At 46.8% G+C, this 21,053-nt stretch overlaps 1 protein-coding gene across 1 annotated transcript; it reads left to right on the top strand.

The window, feature by feature from the left end:
- The first annotated feature begins 3,450 nt into the window (after positions 1–3,450).
- On the top strand, positions 3,451–18,961 carry SERPINA11 (serpin family A member 11). Its single transcript, XM_047795565.1, has 5 exons — positions 3,451–3,613; positions 6,919–7,564; positions 12,494–12,767; positions 16,589–16,736; positions 18,618–18,961. Exons 2-5 carry the CDS (start codon positions 6,922–6,924, stop codon positions 18,819–18,821), a joined length of 1,269 nt encoding a protein of 422 aa, XP_047651521.1. The 5' UTR covers positions 3,451–3,613; positions 6,919–6,921; the 3' UTR covers positions 18,822–18,961.
- Positions 18,962–21,053: the final 2,092 nt, after the last annotated feature.

Below are 21,053 nucleotides of genomic sequence, written 5' to 3'. Positions count from 1 at the left end.
TGACGAGGGGAAAAGAGTTAAGTCATGCACAAAGTAGTGTGTGTGTGTGTGAGAGAGAGAGAGAGAGAGAGAGATAGTCTCTAGAAAGAGAGAGGGGCTGGAGGAGGTACTACTTGGCTGGCCCTGACTTACCTTGGACATACAGGTTCATGGGGTCTGATGACCACCAGATATTTGACAAGGGAATTTAGACCTAGAAGCCACAGGCACAGCTGGCAAAGACATTGGCCAAACAGGCTGACCCAAGAGTGATATCCAAGAGGTGGAACCTTGCCTGGGTGGGCTAGTTCAGAGCAGACTAAGCTAGAGGATGAAATAAAACTCTCTGGTAGAGAGCCCAGGCTCAGTGCTGAGATTGGAGGCTAAAGGTGGCACATAGTGGACTGACTGCAGAGCCATGTGATGACATGACCAAACCCGAGCCACCTGGGGCAGGCGGGTTGCCATTAGATCTGGGAGCCATGGACCAAATGTGACAGGATAGGGAAGCCCCACCCCTGGCAAAACATGAAAAGTCCAGATGTGGTGGGGTTCAGGACACAACACAAGTGTTTTGTCTTCTGGGGACAATGTGACCCTGAAGGAACTCCATTCACCACCAGAAGAATCATTTCTGGGCCTGAACTTTCATTCATTTAATGCAGATGCTCAAATGTCCAAGAAAAGAGCTTGCCAGTGCATCATCATTTACAACCTAAGAAAGCTCCAGGATAGGAGAGGCCCAGGGGTGGGCCACGAGAGCAGCTTGGAGAATCAGCTCAGTAAAGGAGCTAGCTTGAGAGAGGAAGAATAAGGTGATTTGTTCTAGAAAAACGTGGAGGAAGTGGGTCAGCAGCATAACCCAATGGAGGAAATCGTGGAGATTCATGCTTGTTCGTGGCTGCTATCTGAGCAGATCCAGGGCAGAAGCAGGGGGGAAGGTGCCCCTAGAGATGCTGAGGGCCTGGTTCCATGCAGTAGAGGGTGTCCATGGAGGATTATGAGGGTCCAGTGTCCTTCATGCTAAAGGTAGCTGGGCAGTGACACACGGAACAAGAAGGCTATTGACACATGCATGGAAAAGCCCAGGAAATGACTGGGGAGCAGTTGACACCCAGGTCAACCCTGCAGACTTAACCAAGCCCATCTGCCCAAGCTCATGGGAAGCTGCGCCATCACACAGACTTCAATGCTACAACACGTGGTGCCTATGCAAGGGGCCAGGGTGGTTTTCCTGACTGCAGCAATGAGCTAGCATGATCCCAAGGTTGATAATGAGACGAGTTTACCTCCATGTGTGTGAGGGCACATTTTCACACCCTTTGACTCAAGATTAGACACAAAAGTGAGGCGTCAGTGCACCAAGGTCAAAGATGTTCACTCCAGGAAGGAAACCAAGCACCACCCCCTTACCCACCCCCACGCCCACCACCAAGGAGGTGGTGCCCAATCCTCAATCCTACCACCACGTGTAATGTGGGATGGTGCCCTGGTGCCCTCGTATATGAGCCAACATTCTTCTGGATGTTTCAGGAGGAGATTAACATTTACAATGGTGAATTTTGGTAAAGCAGACTGCTCTCCATAATGTGGGTTTCACCCAACCAGTTGAAGGTCTTAATAGAACAAAGACTAACACCTTCCCCTGCCCACCACCACCACCACCATTGAGCAAGAGGGAAATCTACCAGCAGGCAGCCTTCAGACTTGACCTTCGTTGTAATGGGCCAATAGGCTAATCTTTGGACTTGCCATCCTCCATAATCATGCGAGCCAATTCCTTAAAATTTCTTTCTGTCTGTCTCTGTGTGTGTGTGTGTGTGTGTGTGTGTGTGTGTGTGTGTGTGTGTGTGTATGTCCTTGCTCGGGCCTGGCACTGCTAGACACCACCCACGAACAACCACATTTCCTCCCACCACAGCTCTGTGAGGTGGGCTCTGTTATGGCAGGGTCTGCAATAGATTCCAAAATGTGAGATTCCCAGGGTTGCTTCTTCTTCTTTAGCAGGTGGCAAATGATTGTGAAGAGCCAGGTAACTTATGCACGAGCCAGGTAATTTATGCGCAAGCCAAGAGTGAACTGGATTGCTCTTAGGTGAGAGAGAAACTCTGGCCATGTACTTCAATTCTCTTGTTTATTCGTAGTACAAATGCGTCTTTATAAAATATGCAGAAAGTTTTCAGCACTGTTCTAGAAAGTTCTAAGGCCTCAAACATCAATGGGATGTAGCAGATCCCATCACTGCCTGGTTTAAATGTCCCTGACCATGACCTTTCCACCACATACTGAATGGGTCCTACCCTGAGCACCTACACTTCTCTACCTGGGGCTTTTTACTCACCAGGTGTGTCAGAGGCACCTCTAGCCCCACCCCAGGAGAGAATCCAATTCAGTATCCTGGGAGCCTCTATGTTTTAAAGGAGCCTCTTGATTAGAACCACTGTGCCAACCTGGATGAACTTTTCTTTAGTTTTATGTACACTTAAATTAAATCATTCTACTTTGAAATGATGTTTTATTGCTTTTTATTGTAATAAAATGCAGGCTCTTTGTGAGAAATTAGAAGACAAAAATCTACAAAGAGAACATAAAACCCATCCAATTCCATCACCAAAAGACTCACTCATACAAACTATCCATTTAGTTCCAGGCTTGGTTCTAGATCTTGGGAGATAGAGGAGAACAAGAGTCAATGATCATAAACAATGGGACCCTATTGTACAGCCCGGGGAACTATACCCAATCTCTTGGGATGGAACCTGATGGAAAATGATATGAGAAAAAGAATGTATATGTGTGTATGCTCGGGTCACTGTGGTGTACAGCCAAAATTGGAACAGCATTGTAAATCAACTTAATAAAAAATAAATTCAAAAAGAATCAATGATCCCACTTTAAGGGATTTTGCTATGGCAAGAGAGATGACTTTCCTCTATTTTCTGAAATATCTTCCAGTCTTTTTTCTGTACATGGATTTTGGCTATTTAAAGCATTAGCAAAATACTGGAATGGTTTAGTGCTGTATCGAAGGCTTCAGCTGGGGATCCAGATGTGTCTCCTGAATGTGGCCCCACCACCCATTCTTCGAGCCAGTCATTGGGCTACGGAGCCTCAGTTTCCCCTCGGTAAGAGAGGATCATGCCTTTTGCATTATTTTTCCCTAGTGTTCTTGAGAAATAACTGACTTCCACCACCATATAAGTTTAAGGTGTACAGCATGACCGTTCAATTTCCACATATTGTAAAATGATCACCACAGGAGGTTTAGTTAACATCTCACATTCTTATTGTTTGAGTGATTCATGAAGGACGCTGCCTGGAACATACAAAACACTGGTGATGGATCAGCAGCCACCGCATCACGACCCCCACTGCCGTCATCACCAACATGAGCCAATCCTCAAACCAAGCTGGTTCCAGAATCACAATTCACTCTGTTTGTAGGACAGGCTGGCAGGCCAGGTATTTTGAAAAAAAGGTCACTTCCTGTTTGCTGCACATTGTCTTCAGACCGGTTCCAGGAATTGACCTGACAAATATTGACGAGGCTGCCGCGATCGTCAAACACTATTTTCCTGTGGGTAAGAGGCGACGCAGTCCTGAAGACCCAGGGCCCCAGCCCAGGGACCTTGCTGTGAGTACATCGCTCATGTCTGAAATGAAGGCGGGGGTAGCAGTGGCCTCTCTCCCTCTCTCTCTCTCTCTCTCTGGAACTTGAGGTTTTAAATAACCTATTTTTATAAACTGTCTGTTAAAATTTTGGAGAAAGGAACTCCTAGTATTCCTGGCAGTTAGACAAGAACACAGAACAGTACAACCCAAAGCAAAATGCTAATGCTGGTTGTGGTAGCAATTTTACTAGGAAAGGCTGTTATAGGAAAGAGGGATGCCTCAGAGTCCTGGTCTGGAATTTGAATCATGCTCCAGCCACTTAACAGGTGTTTGTCTTGACCTTGAGTCTCAGTTTCCCCGAAGGTACAACAGAGGTAATATTACCCGTGTCTGAAGGTTCTCATGAGGATTCAATTACATGACACGAAGCAAGATTTTGTCCACTAGCGCACTGCTGGCGTTTGGGATGGACCTTCTTCATTGCCTGTGACTGTCCTGGTGTTTCAAGTGCTATCTCTCTTCCACTAAACTGCAGTAGCACCTCCTTCTCCAGTCTTTGAGGCGATTCAAAATGCCATCCCCTCTTCACACACACACCCCTCCCCCTGCATTTGGGAGCAAGTCTGATTGGGACCCAGAGATGCCACATATCTAATAGCCCCACCACAAAAGAAACAATACCTAGGAATATTCTAATTAATTAAGGGAGCTCTTAATTTTCCTCCAGGATTTTTCGGGAAAGGGAATAAAGACGTCACTTGGGTGTAATTACATCCAGCCTGGGTGGGAAGGGGTGAAAAATAACATCGCATACTCCCTCGCTGCCAGGTGTTTATGGCACATTATGGTGCATATTATATTATATTGTCTTTAATCTTTAGACAACCCCACCCCTGGGAGGCAGGCATTGCCATTTGCATTTTGCAAATAAAGCACTGCAGTTCAGAGTTTCCTCGGCACAGTATCACGCAGTGACTTGACTGCAGAGCCTTGGTTCCACCCCAGGCCTCCTGACTCCCTGACTCACAATTCTGTGCTCTGGGAAACAGATCTTCTGCAAGTCTGGGCACCCTGGGGGTGCCTTAAGTAGAAAGTGGTGGTAAGTTCATGGAGGTAAAAAGAATAAACCAGAAATTGCGTTTTTTTTTTTATCATTGATTTGTATGTATATTTTTTTCTGCTGTACAGCACGGTGACCCAGTTACACTTACATGTACACATTCTTTTTTCTCACGTTACATGTTCCATCATAAGTGACTAGACAGAGTTCCCAGTGCTACACAGCAGGATCCCACTCAGCCATAAAAAAGATACTGCTTTATTACAGCTGTAGTTCTTACCTTCCCCAAGGACAGAGCCATTTTTGAAGTGCTCTGTTCTCCACTGTGAAAGGAAACTGTCGCTCCAAGGGCCTGCCAGCTGCAGTTGCCGGGGGGTAGGACGTGGCCTTGGGAACCTGCCCGCAGTACTTTGCCCAGCAAACGTGTTTCAACACAACCGATGATGGGGCTACATTCCTCCCTCCCTAACAACTGGCCTTGGGGGTTTTGGGGGGGGGGGGGTCTTGAGGGCACTAGTTGCTATAAACCACCTGCAAACCTATGACCTCCCCCACACTACCATGGCATTTGTAAAGGACCCAGAGAGCCCTGGTTTGGATCAAGGTATTCAGAGTGCTGATTAAGACACAAACATCAGCACAGACGGACAGCAAGGATGGGGCTGTCAGCGGTAGGCAGCTGCTGTGGCATGGGACAATGGAAGGGTCAGTTTGGAAGGGAGCAAGGGGACAAGACCCCTCACCGAGGCCAGCCAGGCAGGGGGTGGGAGGTCCCAGTGTGCTCGGGGAGGACGCAGGATGTGTGTGTGTGTGGAGACCCTGACAGGAAAAGGGGACAGAGGGAGCAGAGACAAGCGGGGTCCATACCAACGCCTCCGCTGGAGCTGGAGCTACCCTCCCTGCTCCGAAGCACTTTGAACCCCCAGGGGTGATGCAAAGGCTCACAAATTTTCTAACTTAAAGCACAGGAGATACTGGTTTGCTAGAGCCGCCATAACAAAGCTCCACAAACTGGGGTTGGGGTAGGGGTGGGGGCTTAAAGGACAGAAACTTACTCTCACAGTTCTGAGAACTAGAAGTTCAAGATCAAGGTGTTGGCAAGGCTGGTTCCTTTAAGGCTTTGAGGGAAAGTCTGTTTCCGGCCCCTCTCTCTCTGCTTCTGGGGGTTTGCTGGCATCTTTGGCATTTCTCAGCTTGTAGAAGCATCACCTTGATTGATGGCTGGCTTCATCTTTACCTGACGTTTCCTTGTGTGCATATCTGTGTCTGAACTTCCTTCTTATACAAGGACACCAGTCATATTAGATTAGGGCCCGTGCTGACATCGTGGTAACTAACAACACCCCCACGACACTATTTCCAAACAAGATCCCATTTGGAGACACTGGGGATTAGGACCTCCACCTAGGAATGGGGTGGGGGGGCACCTTTCAACCCATAAGAGGTATCTTTCCTAAACCTCTCCATCATTCAAGATAGAGGTTTCAGCCCCTACGTGTGACAGGAGGTATTCGAGATAACAGAATTGATGGAGACAAACTGGACCTCTCTCTCCATCCACCCTGTGGCTTTGCCACGCCTCAGTCTCATGAGCTGCTCCCCACCGACAAGGTCCCCAAGGCTGATCATCATATTTATCCACCCTCCAGCTGATGGAGACCACCAGCGTAGAGGGTTCTCCTCCTCCTGGGAGGTCCTGGCCCAGGAGTTACAAGCATCATCGTCTCCCCTCCAGGTGGAAACAGTGTCCTTAGCGGCCACGCCTGGGGGCAAGGAGGCCCAGCAGCACTCATGACACGGCGTCTGAACATTTGCTCTGTAATATTGAGGGACTCCCCAGTCTTTGAAAATTAATGAACGATTGAAAGAATGACGGGAAAGGAGACAGAAAAAAGAAGGAAGGAAGGAGGGAGAGGGAGGAGGGGAGGGGGAGGGAGGAGGAGGGAGCAAGGAGGAGAAGAGGGAAGAAGGATACAGGGAGGAAGGCAGGGAGAAAAGACCATGGAAGTCAGTGTGTGTTTTTAGTAGCCTAGAGTCATTGCCTCAAAATCTTATGAATCAATGTGAAGCAGATAAGGGGCTGCTGCTCTGACTGAAGCCTGGGAGAAAGGGTCCCCAGCCCCGCTTGCGCACCCCCACCTCATCCTCTGTAGCCCCCCCACACACACCTCCAGGAGATACAGTTTGGATGGGAGGTTTACTGGGTAAAGGCCGGGATGCCACGAAGTTATTTACAAAGAATGACGAGTTCCACATCTTGCTTTCAGAGGATGGGGCCAGCGCGGCTGTGGCTGCTGGGAGCAGGGATCCTGGCCTCTGTCCACTGTCAGCCCTTTCCTGCCCATGGATCTAAGAGTCTGGGGGTGCCTGAAGCCCCTGGCCGTCAGCTCTCAGGGGCCCGCCCGGCCTACCACAAAATCACACCCACCCTCACCGACTTCGCTTTGCGTTTGTATAAGCAGCTGGCCGCCGAAACCCCAGGAAACATCTTCTTCTCCCCAGTGAGCATCTCCTCCACCCTGGCCCTGCTCTCCCTGGGGGCGCAGGCCGACACCCCGACGCAGATCCTGGAGGGCCTCGGCTTCAACCTCACGGAGATCCCAGAAGCCGACATCCACCGGGGCTTTCAGAGCCTCATCCGCACCCTTGACCTGCCCAGCTCTAAACTTGAAATGAAAGTAGGCAACTCCTTGTTCCTGGACAAGCAGCTAAAGCCTCAGCAGCACTTTTTGGACAACATCAGGGAGGTGTACGGGGCTTTGGCCTTTTCTGCCAACTTCACGGACTCTGGAACAACTAGGAGGCAGATTAATGACTACCTGAGAAAGCAAACCTACGGGCAGGTGGTGGACTGCCTGGAGGAGTTCGCCCAAGACACACTTATGGTTCTCTTGAATTATATCTTCTTCAAAGGTAAGGGCTGCCTGGGGCAGATGGGATGCTCCTCCTCCATCTCCAGCCCTGCCCCTAAAGGGCACCGACCTGGACGTCTGTAGCTGTTTCTTCTGGAAGTTACCTCCACATGTGTAAATAATGTTCCTTTATGACTACTTTTTTTTTTTTTTTTGGTGGTGCCTTAAACATGTGGAAGTTCCTGAGCCAGGAACTGAACCTACACCCCCAGCAGCCACCCAAGTCTTGACAATAACACTAGATCTTTAACCCGCTGAGCCACAAAGGAATGGCAGTTACTTCTTAATTTATCAATATTTGATTTCTCTTAACATGTTTTTCCCTGTTCTATTTTTATCCTAATTCTTTTTTTTGTTTTTTTTTTTTGTCTTTTTGCCTTTTCTAGGGCCGCTCCCGCTGCATATGGAGGTTCCCAGGCTAGAGGTTGAATCAGAGCTGCAGCCTCCGGCCTACACCAGAGCCACAGCAATGTGGGATCCCAGCCGAGAGTGCAACCTACACCACAGCTCACGGCAACGCCAGATCGTTAACCCACTGAGCAAGGCCAGGGACTGAACCTGCGATCTCATGGTTCCTAGTCAGATTCATTAACCACTGTGCCATGACAGGAACTCCCTACCCTAATTCTCTAAATACAATTTATACTCCATCTCACTTTTCTATGAATAATTCATTTTTTAGAAAAATATTTTATTTTTACGCGTTCCCGTCGTGGCGCAGTGGTTAATGAATCCGACTAGGAACCATGAGGTTGCGGGTTCGGTCCCTGCCCTTGCTCAGTGGGTTAACGATCCGGCGTTGCCGTGAGCTGTGGTGTAGGTTGCAGACGCGGCTCGGATCCCGCGTTGCTGTGGCTCTGGCGTAGGCCGGCGGCTATGGCTCCGATTTGACCCCTAGCCTGGGAACCTCCATATGCCGCAGGAGCGGCCCAAGAAATAGCAAAAAGACAAAAAAAAAAGAAAGAAAAAAATTTTATTTTTATATTATCCTTTCAAACTTACAGAAATATGCAGAGACTGATGTTAAAACCACCATGCATGCCCCCAGCAAGAGTTAAAAAAAATCAACATTTTACCATTCACTTCAGGTTTTTATTTTTTTTAAATGATATTGCAGATACAGTTCAATTCCTTTTCAGTCCTTCTCTGGTCCCACTTCCCTTCTTCCATCCCTCCCCAGAGACAACCAGTATGGCAGGTTTACCCTTCCGTGGATCCACATCGTTAACCCATTAAATATATATCCATAAACCACATGTGATACGGTTTTTGTGTTTTAACATTTTACACAAATGGTATCACACTGTATGTATTAGTTTGCACTTATTTTTTAGTGTCATTACCACATCTTAACTTATAAGTTAAGCTTATAACTATAGCTTATTTTGACTGTTGCATTGAACTCCTCCCACTTTGGGGTTCATTTCTTTTCATCTCTGTTATTTCCTGAATTAGTAGTATATAGAGTGATAAATACTTCTAGGAAAATGAGCATCTAAATTCTTGCTTAACTCAAGTTCATACCCTATTCACATGTCTTTCGGTTTTTCCCTAACATTTTTGTGTTTCTCTTTATCTCTTCCTGGATCCCATTACGGATCCATATTACATTTAGTCATCCTATTAATTGAGGCTCTTCTTTGCTGCGACAGTTTCTCAGACTTTCCTTGCTTTTAATGACCTTGACAATTTTTAGGGGTATTGGCTAGATATTTTGCAGAATGTCCCACAGGTGGGATTGGCCTGATTTTTTCCCCACAATTAAGACTGGCGTTACGGCACCTGGGGAAGAGGGCCGCAAAGGTAAAACACCATTCTTGTCACATCGTGTCAACATGCTTATCGCTATTGATGCTGACGCTGGTCCCCTGGCTGAGATGTTGCTTGTCAGATTTCTCCCATGTAAAGTTGTCTTTTTTTCACCCTTTTCATACTGTACCCTTTGGAAGGAGCCACTGTGAACATCCCATACTTTTGGAGTCATGAGTGATGCTCCCTCTCCTTGAAAGAAGAGGAACTATACAAATTATTTGGAATTCTTCTGCATAGGAGACTTTTCTTTTCTCCCACATTTAATTATTCAGTCACTTATTTACATAATTATGGACTCATAGATATTTATTTTAAACTTTGCATTATAATCCAATACTACTTAATTTTGTTACTCAAAATTATATAACCTTCATCACTGGGAACTCTTTCAGTTGAATCCTGTGTCTTTTGATATGCCCCTATCATTACCGATTTTTTTTTTTTTTTGAGTACTCTCTTACCTTCTGACATTGCGAGACACTCCAGGCTCATCTTTTATATTTCCTGCTCCTAGGAAAACATCTTTTTATCTCTTTGTGCTGCCATCTGGGTGATTTCTTCAGCTCTAGATTCCTTTTTATTAATTTTCTTTTAAGCCGTGTCTAATCTATTGTTTAACCAACCTGCTAAGAATTCATTTTCATTGACTATGCTTCCACTTTAAGAATTGTTATTTTTTCTCAAGTCCAGCTATTATTTTATCATAATGACCAGGAAGTTCCTGTTGTGGCTCAGTGGTAATGAGCCCTACTAGTAACCATAAGGATGTGGGTTTGATCCCTGGCCCCACTCAGTGGGTTAAGGATCCAGCATTGCTGTGAGCTATGGCATAGGTTTCAGATGTAGCTTTGATCTGGCATTGCTGTGGCTGTGGTGTAGGCTGGTGGCTACAGCTCTGATTCAACCCCTAGCCTGGGAATTTCAGTATGATGCAGGTGAAGCCCTAAAAATCAAAACAAAACAAAACAAAAAACCCAAGAATATCATAATGACCAGTTCTTATGAATTTATTTTTTACACACCTAAAAAAAAAAAAAAAAACTCTCAAATTACTCTATTATCTGGGTATCCTGAACTATGAAATCTTGGTTTTGTGGCCCCTACTGATTCTTCCTCAAGAGAGGATTGAAATTTTTTGCTTTGTGCTCATTTTCAGTGAAAATGATCTTTTTGTGCAAGTTTTTTTGGCCTGTTGTAGACCAGTCTCTAGAGGACAAGGTCACATTTGCCTCTGGTCTAGTCCTTTTGGTTTCACTGGTTCTATAGTAATTTCTAGGTCAGGAAATTCCTGCACCAAATGAGTAATGAGAACAAAAAACATGGAGTAGGTGACTCTTTCCCCTTGCCTGGAAATCTGGTGACCTGTCCCATCCCATCACCTGGCGGGTGGGCAGAGTTTTTCAATTCAGACTTCCCAAATGGGGAAGAAATTGCCTCTTATAGATTCTATTTGCAAAGATAAAAAAGATCACTTCCACATATGGGCCTGAATTTTATTTATTTCCCTGGAGAAGACATTAAACACCACCCCTAAGGGCTATATCTGATTCTGATAACCTGTGAGCCAGATGACCTCAGCTCAAACCAGAGATATGTAGTCCTGATTTGTATCTGGGAGCTTTGCTTCTTATTTTTGAAATCAGCTAATTTTTTTTAAACTTAGCTCTTATATTTCGTATTTTATTTATTTATGTATTAGTAATTTATCCACAGTTGTATCCAGCTTTTCTAAGTGTTTAAGCAGAAACAGCAAGGTTTTTTTTTTTTTCAGCTTTAATTTAGTCTGTGATACTTAACAGAAGTCTCGAGAGCATGAGTCTGAGTCATCATTGATTCTTCAGAGTCTGATACAGGGTCAAGCATGTTTTAAATGTTTGCTGAATCAGTAACTTCAGATTAAACTTTGGTCTCATATTTAAGGCCTCTGGGAATGTTATTCATCCATTCAAAACCATACTTAAATACTGACTACGTTACAGGGACTTTGCTAGTCTCTTGTGTAAATCTATGCATAAGGCAGTGTCCTCCCACTGTTGGGTAACCCACAGTCCCATGTGAGTTGTCAGTAAGTAAGAACAGAGGTGCAACTCAGTGGGTAGGAAGGGGTGCCCTGGAACTCTTAAAAGTTATGACTTTCCAGACCCAAGGGGTGAGGGAAGGCTTCCTGGAAGAGAAGGCATCTCAGCTGAGACATACGGGAGGAGTTGGACTTAGGCAAAGAGGCTGTGGAAGAGGTGGACCGAAGAGGATTTAGGCTGAAAACACAGTAAGAGCAAAGGTACAAGGAACAGAATTACCACTGCATTTTCAAGAGGAAAAACAAATTAAGTTGGACTAGAACACAGAACACAATAGGGACATGCCTACGTGGGAGTGCTAAGAGTTGCAGTAAGGAATTCCCGCTGTGGCTCAGCAGGCTACAAACCTGACTCGTATCCATGAGGATGTGGGTTTGATTCCTGCCTCACTCAGTGGGTTAAGGATTGACGTTGCCATAGGCTGTGGCATAGGTCTCAGACACAGCTCGGATCTGACTTTGCTGTGGCTATGGCCAACAGCTGTAGCTCCAGTTCAGCCCCTAGCCCAGGAACTTCCATATACCCCCCCCAAAAAAAAAGTGTTTCAATAAAAAGGTAATCAGGGCCTATGTTGAGGTCGAGAACCATAGACATTATCTATAGGATCCCAGAATCCCCACAAAGTTTGAAGCAGTAAAGGGACATGATCACATCTATTTTAGAAAGCTCAGCCCGGCTACAATTTGGAAAATGGTTTGTAGAACAGAGACAAGTTAGAAAGTTCGTGAAATGGTTCCAAGTAAGATGGTGGCCTCAAATGAAGTGTGGCTCTGGAGACAGAATCAGAAACACCTGGACACTCCCTGGGTGGGGGCGTTTGAGGGAGAGGAGGAGCCAGCCCCCGCCTCTTATCACCAAGACCAGTGTGTTCTGGAGGTGGTTGTGGGTGGAGATTGTAGGTAGAAAAAGAGAAGATACTACACACATGGACAAGGCTATGACAGGTTCCCTATTTCTCAACAGTAGGGTTTAGTGTAGGAACCCCAAGACTCGCTCTCTTAGAGTGTGTTCTCATTGTTTTGTGGGTTTTGTGTCCTAAGCCAAGTGGAAGCATCCTTTCAATCCCTACCAGACCCAGAAGCAAGAGAGCTTCTTTGTGGATGAGCGGACCTCTCTCCGAGTCCCCATGATGCGCCAAAAGGAAATGCACAGATTCCTCTACGACCATGAGGTGGCCTGCACCGTCCTCCAGATAGAATACAGTGGAAACGCCCAGGCCTTGCTGATCCTCCCTGACCCCGGGAAAATGGCACAGGTAGAGGCCGCTCTGCAGCTGGAGACCCTGAGGAAATGGGATCAATTGCTCCTGCCCAGGTGAGCAGAAGGACTCTGGCCAACTTGGTTTAAGAATCCAGGAGTTCCAGGCGTAACCATCATGGTGCAGCAAAAATGAATCTGACTAGGAACGATGAGGTTTCATGTTTGATCCCTGGCCTCATTCAGTGGGTTAAAGATCCGGCATTGCTGTGAGCTGTGGTATAGGTTGCAGACACAGCTCGGATCTGGCATTGCTATGGCTGTGGCGTAGGCCAGCAGCTGTAGTTCCAATTAGACCCCTAGCCTGGGGTCTATGCCATGGACACAGCCCTAAAAAGACAAAAAAAAAAAAAGACAAAAAGGAATCCAGGAGTTCCCATGGTGGCACAGCGGAAACAAATCTGACTAGTATCCTTGAGGACGTAAGTTTGATCCCTGGCCTTTCTCATTGGGTTGGGGATCTGGCATTGCCATGAGCTGTGGTGTACATCGCAAATGCGGCTCAGTTCTGTGGCTGTGGTGTAGGCCTGAGGCTGCAGCTCTGATTAAACCCCTAACCTGGGAACCTCCACATGCCACAGGTGTGGGCCTAAAAAAAAAAAAAATTTTTTTTTTAAAGGGATCCAAACAGGTCTCAATCAACCCCATTTGCAAGTCCCCAAGCCCTGGCTTGGCTCACTGGCTTGCAATTCTTACCCCTCGGGCCTCAGATTTCCTCAAAGGTAAAATGGGGCCATAGTAACCGCCACATCGGGGTGCTTGGAGGATTAATCGAGTTAACATATAGAGACTCTGAGAGCGGTAGCAAGTGCATAAGCAGTGCTCAGCCAGCGTTAATCATCCTTATCCCCTCCCAGATGTCTTTCTGCCCAACCTCCTTCCCTCTTCTCTTTTTCTCCAAAGAATAGTTTACAACCAGAAGGTAGTTAAGTGTAGGCAACAAATCAGATCCAGGACAATTATTAAGAATAATCATGACTCCCACAGAGCCGTGGTTGTCTTAGGAGTGCCTCTTTTTAATGAAAACATTTCTTAAAGAAATTAAATGCCAAGAAAAACACTGTAAAATCAAAGTGCCAATTGCCAGTTTTATGGGCTCCCTGCCTACTCTCATCCATCTCACTGTGTTTTCAGTTTGTGGTTTTCTCACAGTGGTTTCAGCCTTTTCTGGTTTCCTTAGACCTCATACTCCAGGTAACCCATTCTTGGGGCATATTGTCCTTTATGAGACACTCTGGGGTAAAATATGGTCCCGAGTACTAATTACCCCTTGCTGGAGCACAAAACACCCCAAACTGGGGAAAAAAAAAAAACTCATCTGTGATCTGTCTTGATTCCGCGGGTGGACTAGGCTCAGCTGGGCACTTCTCACTTGCAGTCCTCACGTGCTAACGTTAGATGGTGGCTGAAGGTGGAGCATAGAAGTCTCCTCCATGCAGATATCTAGAGCCTAGGCTGGCTGGCTGGGTGCGCTAAGGACTTAGCAGGCATTTCTCTCTCTGTGCAGCATCTCCATGAGGGCAGCTTGAGCTTTTGCACTGTAGGTCGGTACAATTGATATTGTAATATGGCAGCTCAGGTCTCCAAGAAGGAGCCTTTCAAAAGATGGGAAGTGAAGGCTCCCACTCACTTAAGGTCTAGGCTCAGAAATTAGCCAGCATCATCTATGCTATGTGCTATTGACCAGAACATTCACGGAACCTACTAGCCTCGAAAGGAGAGGGTATAGACCAAACTTCTTGAGGGTCATTTTTAATCCATCCAGAAGGCATCAGTCACCTTCATGCCCACAGGAGTCTTCTCCCAGCATCCCAATGACATTGAGGTACTAAGACTAGAGAAAGGATGTTTTGTGTTTGGGTAGAGATTCAGGGCCAAGTAAAAGAGATACAGGTCAAGGACAGAGGCTGGGATTAAAAGTATTATCCCTGAGGAGTTCCCGCCGTGGCTCAGTGGTTAATGAACCCTACTAGCATCCATGAGGATGTGGGTTCGATCCATGGCCTCACTCAATGCGTTAAGGAACCGGTGTTCCGTGAGCTGTGGTGTAGGTCGCAGACACAGCTTAACCAAGCTTACCCATGTTGCTGTGGCTCTGGCATAGGCCAGCGGTTACAGCTCTGATCTGCCCCCTAGTCTAGGAACCTCCATATGCCGTGGGTGTGGCCCTAAAACAAACAAACAAACAAAAAGTGTAATTGCTGATATCTGTGAATCTACATAGCTCTGTTAAGTTTCTGATTCCAGCTCCACATACTCAAGCTCTCTTGGGATGAACCTGCTCCTTCCCCCATCACAAGAGGAAGTACCACAGAATCTTCTAGATCAGTAGATTTTCCTCTTAGGAGGGATCTGATTTTTTGGGGGGGAGTTGTTTTGTTTTGTTGTTTGCTTTTTTGTTTTAGGGCCACATCTGCAGCATATAGAAGTTCTCAGGCTAGGGGTCAAATTGGAACTGAAGCTGCCAGCCTATACCACAGCCACAGCAATACCAGGTCCTTAACACACTGAGCGAGCGAGCGAGCAAGCAAGGCCAGGGATTGAACTGGCTTCCTTATGGATACTTAACCCGATGAGCCACAATGGGAACTCCAGGGAGGGTCTGTTTTGACCTCCCACTTTGACCTTCAAAAAACAAAACCAACCCAAGTTATTTTTTCCAAATCTCAGATGCTCCCTGATATATTTATTGTGCCAAAGAGTTAAGATACCATGGCGGCATTTTAATGGGCTTTCAGACATGGAAAATTCAGGCTGCCAGTTTCCCTCTGTTCAGCTGCAAGGAAGGCTAGTTTGCCCTGGGGAATCACCTTTCCTGTAACTCCATTTCTTCATTCACACTGATTGAACACCCAGTCTGTGTTGGGCTCTCTACAAGACACCCATCAGCCAGACTGTACTCAAACCCCCCCTCCGTGGTGGGCCTGCCCGTCCAAGAGCTGCCTGGGTGCAAATTGTGTCAAGTAGGCCAAGGTGAGATGGCCCTGTTTTCTGTTCTCCACTTTCATTTTCTCCTTTTCACTGTTCATCTCCTGACTTCCAAATTACCCCCACTTTGATTAGACATCTGAATCCTCATATTGGCCCAGGAGTTAAACAGGTAAAGATACTCTAATCTGAATTAGGGTCTCTCATCTGATTTCCTTAGAAATAGAAGTTTCCAAGCTGCCTATGAACTAACCAAGCTTGCAGGTGTCCTGGCATCTGTCAATCAATAATTCCAGAGAAGAAACATCCCAGGAAGAAAGGGACAGATTTCCTCTGGGTCAAAAGAAACTTGTGAATAGAATACAAAGGCATATGGCATCTGATGGCCGGGGCGTGCCGGTAACATAGGGAGAGTCACTTTATTGATTTGTGCCCACATTTTACATGTGTGATCTCTCATTAGCTCTCCGACATCCCCTGAAGCTCAGACAGGTGAGGGATGGTATAGCTTCCATTAGGCACTGCCAGGAGATGGATTTAGGATACAGTTCAGAAGCTGAGCCAACAGAACCTGCTGCTGTATTGGCTATGGAGGTGGGACCACGTTAACAGTATTTACCTTCTATGATTGCTACGTGGCTTCAATCAGTGAAGCCCTGGAGACTTAGTCCAGGGTGTGGCTCCTAGAAAACCCTCCGTAAAGGTGATGAAGATGAGGACCGATGGCTGTGCCAGGAGTCCTCTCAGATCCAGCATAGACACTCTGTGACTTCGGAGGAGAAGGAGGCTCTGGATCATGGAATGTTCTGGCATAGCAAGTGGTATTGGGAAAAGATGTAGTCCCTCCCCTCGGGGAAACACATCTCCCTCCCAAAGCTCGGGCTGCCAAGACAGGGCAAGAGAAGCACATATAATGAGACAGCACTTCCTCCATCTGATTCTCTCCCCAGCCTGTTGGATTTGCATTTGCCAAGGTTTTCCATTTCTGGAACGTATAACCTGGAAGAGATACTTCCCCGTATTGGTCTCACCAACTTATTCAGCTTAGAAGCTGACTTATCAGGAATCACTGGGCAGCTCAACAGAACCATCTCCAGGGTAAGCTGGTGACCGGGGACGTGTGTTTGGGGGGTTGGGGGAGGGGTTATGTCAAATGCACCTTTGACATAAGGTGCATTTGAAAGTCAAGTTCCCCCTTTTGTTCTGCTCTGATTCCTTAACACCACAGTCTTTAAGGCTTCTTTTCATAAGCATCTCCCTTTCCACCCCCACCCATTTCTTCCAGACCTTCATATTCTTCAGAGGAGGAACAGAGTCTTGAATAGATAAGATGCACATCCATGGGGCCAGAATTTCCCAGATGTGGGACTATCCTTGGTTTTATCCTTTAAATTCCCTCAGAGGGCAGGCAGCAAATTCTCCCTGCCCTTGTTATAGCTGGAGGGAGTAGTGGGCATGAACAGGAAGTGTATCCATCAGCTTTGTTGCAGTAACAAATGACCCCCAAATCTCAGTGCCTTTTCATAACAGAGGTTTATTTCATGTAACATATCAGAAGCATGTCACTATCATCTGGCTATAGATCCAATTCACATGTCTTCTTCCTTCTAGAATGTAGGTTAAAAGAGAAGCTCCTATTTGGGGCATGTCATTCTTATAGCAGCGGGAAAAAAGCAGAGAAAATGTGCAGTGGCGCTAACGCTTCTACACTTGTGGTCTCTGTCAAGGCCACTCACACGTCATTAGCTAAAGCAAGTCCTACAGTCAAGACTGCCCTCAATGGGATGCACCTGTATTCTCCTGCAGGAGGGGCATGGGCAAAGGCTAAGGACACCCTACAGGAAGGGAGAGCTCATATTTGTGAAGAATAATGCTATTTGCCACAGGAGCGTAGGCAGAAAAGACCCTTCTCTACTCTTCTGTTATCTTCCTAAGATAGAGTCGTTAATTATCAGTTGAGTCTTTGCTAGAAATTTCGTAAGGAAAGTATACTGTCTTTGATTTGGGAAAGACCAGCTGAGATCTGGAATGTGAAACCAAGGATCAGGGAAGTGTTGTGTGTGTGTGTGTGTGTGTGTGTGTGCGTGTTTGTGCATGTTGGAACACATGCCCTCAGCCTTCTGCAGAAGATGAACAAGAGGGAAAATAAATAATTTAGTCTTTTAAAGAATTTCTTTCATAATGACCTTAGATGTTAGATTTATCTCTGCATAGATGTTTCGAGAGAGGAAAGAGATTAAGACCAATGTTTTTCAATGTTTTTTGAAGCCTCAGAATCCCTAAGAAGTTGTATGAAAATGAGGTTTTAAAAAAAACAGAATTCAGAGTTCCCTGCTGGCTTAGCAGGTTAAGGATCTGGTATTGTCACCACTGTGGCTCAGGTTGCTGCTGTGGTATGGGTTTGATCCCTGGCCCAGGAACTTCCACATAGCACTGCCATGGCAAAAAAAAAAAAAAAAAAAAAAAAAAAAAGGAGAGAGAGATAGAAAAAAATCAGACTTCTTTTCACAGAGACCAGTAGAGAGCTTGGCACATCAGACAGCCTGGTTCTACTGAATTCATTTTGAAAACTGTTGATTTAGGCTGAACAAGCCATTTTAAAGATGAGAAAACTGAGGCCTAGAGAGGGCAAGTACAGCTTCTAGCAGAAAATGACAGGTGGGCCCAGGTACTTGGGAAAAGCTCCTAAAAGTCACTGCTTTTTGCTGTGCCTGGTACATGCGCCGGAGCCCACAGCCCTCCTCAGGCCATCTGTTTCCCCGTCCAAGTGCAAACAGCATGGTCAGGGTGAACCCCAGGAATCGAGGGAGGTGGAGAAAATGGGGCAACCAGGGAAATGAAATAAAGGCTGGAGTTGCTTCACTGGGCAGGGCCTGAATTGGGTGATTCTGCCTCCGTCTCCCTAGTGCCACACAAGGTGCAACTATCCCCTTGAAGGAAGTGCCCTGATGCTGTCTCTGTCCCCTTCTCTCCTTCCAGGTGTCCCACAAGGCGGCAGTGGACATGAGTGAGCGGGGAACTGAGGCTGCGGCAGCCTCTGGCCTCCTCTCCCAACCCCAGTCTCTGAACACGACATCGGCCCCACATGCCCACTTCAACCGGCCTTTCCTGGTGCTCCTTTGGGAGGTGACCACCCAGAGCCTCCTCTTCCTGGGAAAAGTCGTCAACCCAGCAGCAGGGTGACCATTACGGGAGGCCAGGGGATGTCTTATCCCCTTCCTAAAAACAGGAGGGCTAGCACTAGCCTGCATCTCAGGGCTGCTGTGTGGTACAGGTAATCAGTGTGCAAAGATGCTAATAAAATTGACCTTGGGTTTTGTGAAGAGTGAGATGGGATCCTTACAAGAGTGGGGGCAGCACACAGGGCAGCAGTTAGCCATTCACTCTCCAGTCTCCTCCAATCTGGTGCCTTTCAATCTGTGATGAGAAAGTTGAAGATGAGAACAGCCTCCAGTTATGACATCCCCAGAGAGGTCCAACACTTCTGCTACCAATGCTGATCTTTCCTGAGTATCCTTTGGGTAAAGGTCCTATGAAAAGGCACAAAGGACATGGGGAGGAATAAGCAAGCCTCTCCCGTCACAGTGGCTGATCTCAGCTGTACAGTGAAGTGATGGCATCCTGAAATGCCATTGCCCAGATGTCAGGACCTTGAAAGGAGACTGAAGCCAAGGCAGGGGCTCTAAGCTATGTTCTATGAAAAGAAGGGGGTGCAAAGATGGGCCAGTGCAATAATGGACTGATTCAGAAATGGAGGTCAAATGCCCAAGCACAACCCCAAGGTCAAAGAAAGTGTAAGAGTCAACATGGCCTTGTGGGACAATGGGCTTAAGGCAAACTCTTGGTCAGTGAGATGAATTTGGGGGCAGTATTCAGATGCAATGATGCATCATTTAGAAATCAGTAGTCCTACCCCCACAAGTGTGCCCATCCAGTATTTTTTTTTTTTTTTTAGGGCTGCTCCTACAGCATGTGGAGATTCCCAGGCTAGGGGTCTAATCAGAGCTACAGCTGCTGGTCTATGCCATAGCCACAGCAAGGCCAGTGATCAAACCCACAACCTCTTGATTCCTAGTCAGATTTGTTTCCGCTGCACCACGATGGGAACTCCCCATCCAGTATTTAAAAGGCATCTGTTGGGAAATAGTGGGGGAACTCAGAATGCCCAACTTAGTTGTATGTACATACCATGCATGTAATAATATCTGTCCCCACAATGAAGTAGTTGCCAAGACCTAGAGTGTGGCTGTGGGTGGTACATGTCTAGAAAGAAGCCACACCCAAAAGGAAAGTAGTGGAACTCCCCCACCTCCACCCTGAGGAGGTAAGACTTGAGTTGGGTCTTGAAAACCAGGGAAGCCTTAAATAAAGGGAATAAGGGAGAGGTGGTCTGGGGGAGGTGAAGGAGACACACTCTGGGCAAAGGCCACTGGGAAAAGAAGGAAAAAGAAAACAAGGGAAGACCAGTTTTGCAGCAATAAAAAGTCCATGTAGGATCACAGCAGAAGTTCATGCTGGAGAAGGATTCAGAGGTGAAAGGTTGGAGGCTTTCGATGTTGGGATAAGGGTTGCAGACTTTGTCCTGTTTACCGTAGGGAGTCGCTGGAGGCCAGCATGAGCAGATGTGTATATGGACAAAGTGGTGATTAGAAAATCCTCTGACAAACTGGGCTTGGACGAGACCTGTAGGGTGAGGCCAGAAGGACATGGATGAGACCAGTAGGGTGAGGGGGCAGCCAGAAAAGCTCTACCCTGGGAGGTCCACCCCTACCACTTGCCCTGTCCTGGCCCATCCACCCTCTCCTCCACCAGGCTGCCGGCACACACAAGCCCATGTCCAAACAGCCCTCTTTAGCCCTCTGCACCCCCTCCCCACCCTGCCGTGCCTGCCTACTGGGTCTGTGGGCCCCACTTCTCTTATTAAAAAGGAGAGGATCTCAAGAGGCTTGCCCCATGTCCTGGCAACCTGCCAGGCACAAAACCTTGCTGTTGCTTTGAACTAAAAATTGAATAAGAGCTCTATTCAAAAGCTTGAAGAGCTGCCAAAATCCTCTCCAACAGTGGAATTGGTTCCTGCAGAAATAAGTGGCTGATTTTCCTGGGGTCATGCAAGTCAGAGATATTAAGGGGAGAGGTTCCTAAGTTGAAAATTTGTATCAGGCATTCTGGAAGATTCTGAGAGTGGAGTGGGCAAGCTGACAGACACAAGTCCCATCTTCACGGGACTCACAGACTTGCAGGGGAGATGGACATTGAACAAGTACTTAGACTAAAGTGTGCAGGTAGCCATCACATAGACTACATGCAGGGCTGTTGGGACACACGTTCACTGCCTCAGCACAGATTTACTGAACACCTACTATGTGCAGGGCACCATTAGGCACTGGGAATAGAGCAGTGAATGAAGCAGACAAT

The sequence above is a fragment of the Phacochoerus africanus genome, chromosome 9, assembly GCF_016906955.1.
Source record: "Phacochoerus africanus isolate WHEZ1 chromosome 9, ROS_Pafr_v1, whole genome shotgun sequence".
Taxonomy (NCBI): Eukaryota; Metazoa; Chordata; class Mammalia; order Artiodactyla; family Suidae; genus Phacochoerus; species Phacochoerus africanus.
The sequence above is the reverse complement of the archived record's forward strand: the minus strand, read 5'-3'. Positions and strand labels throughout refer to the sequence as shown.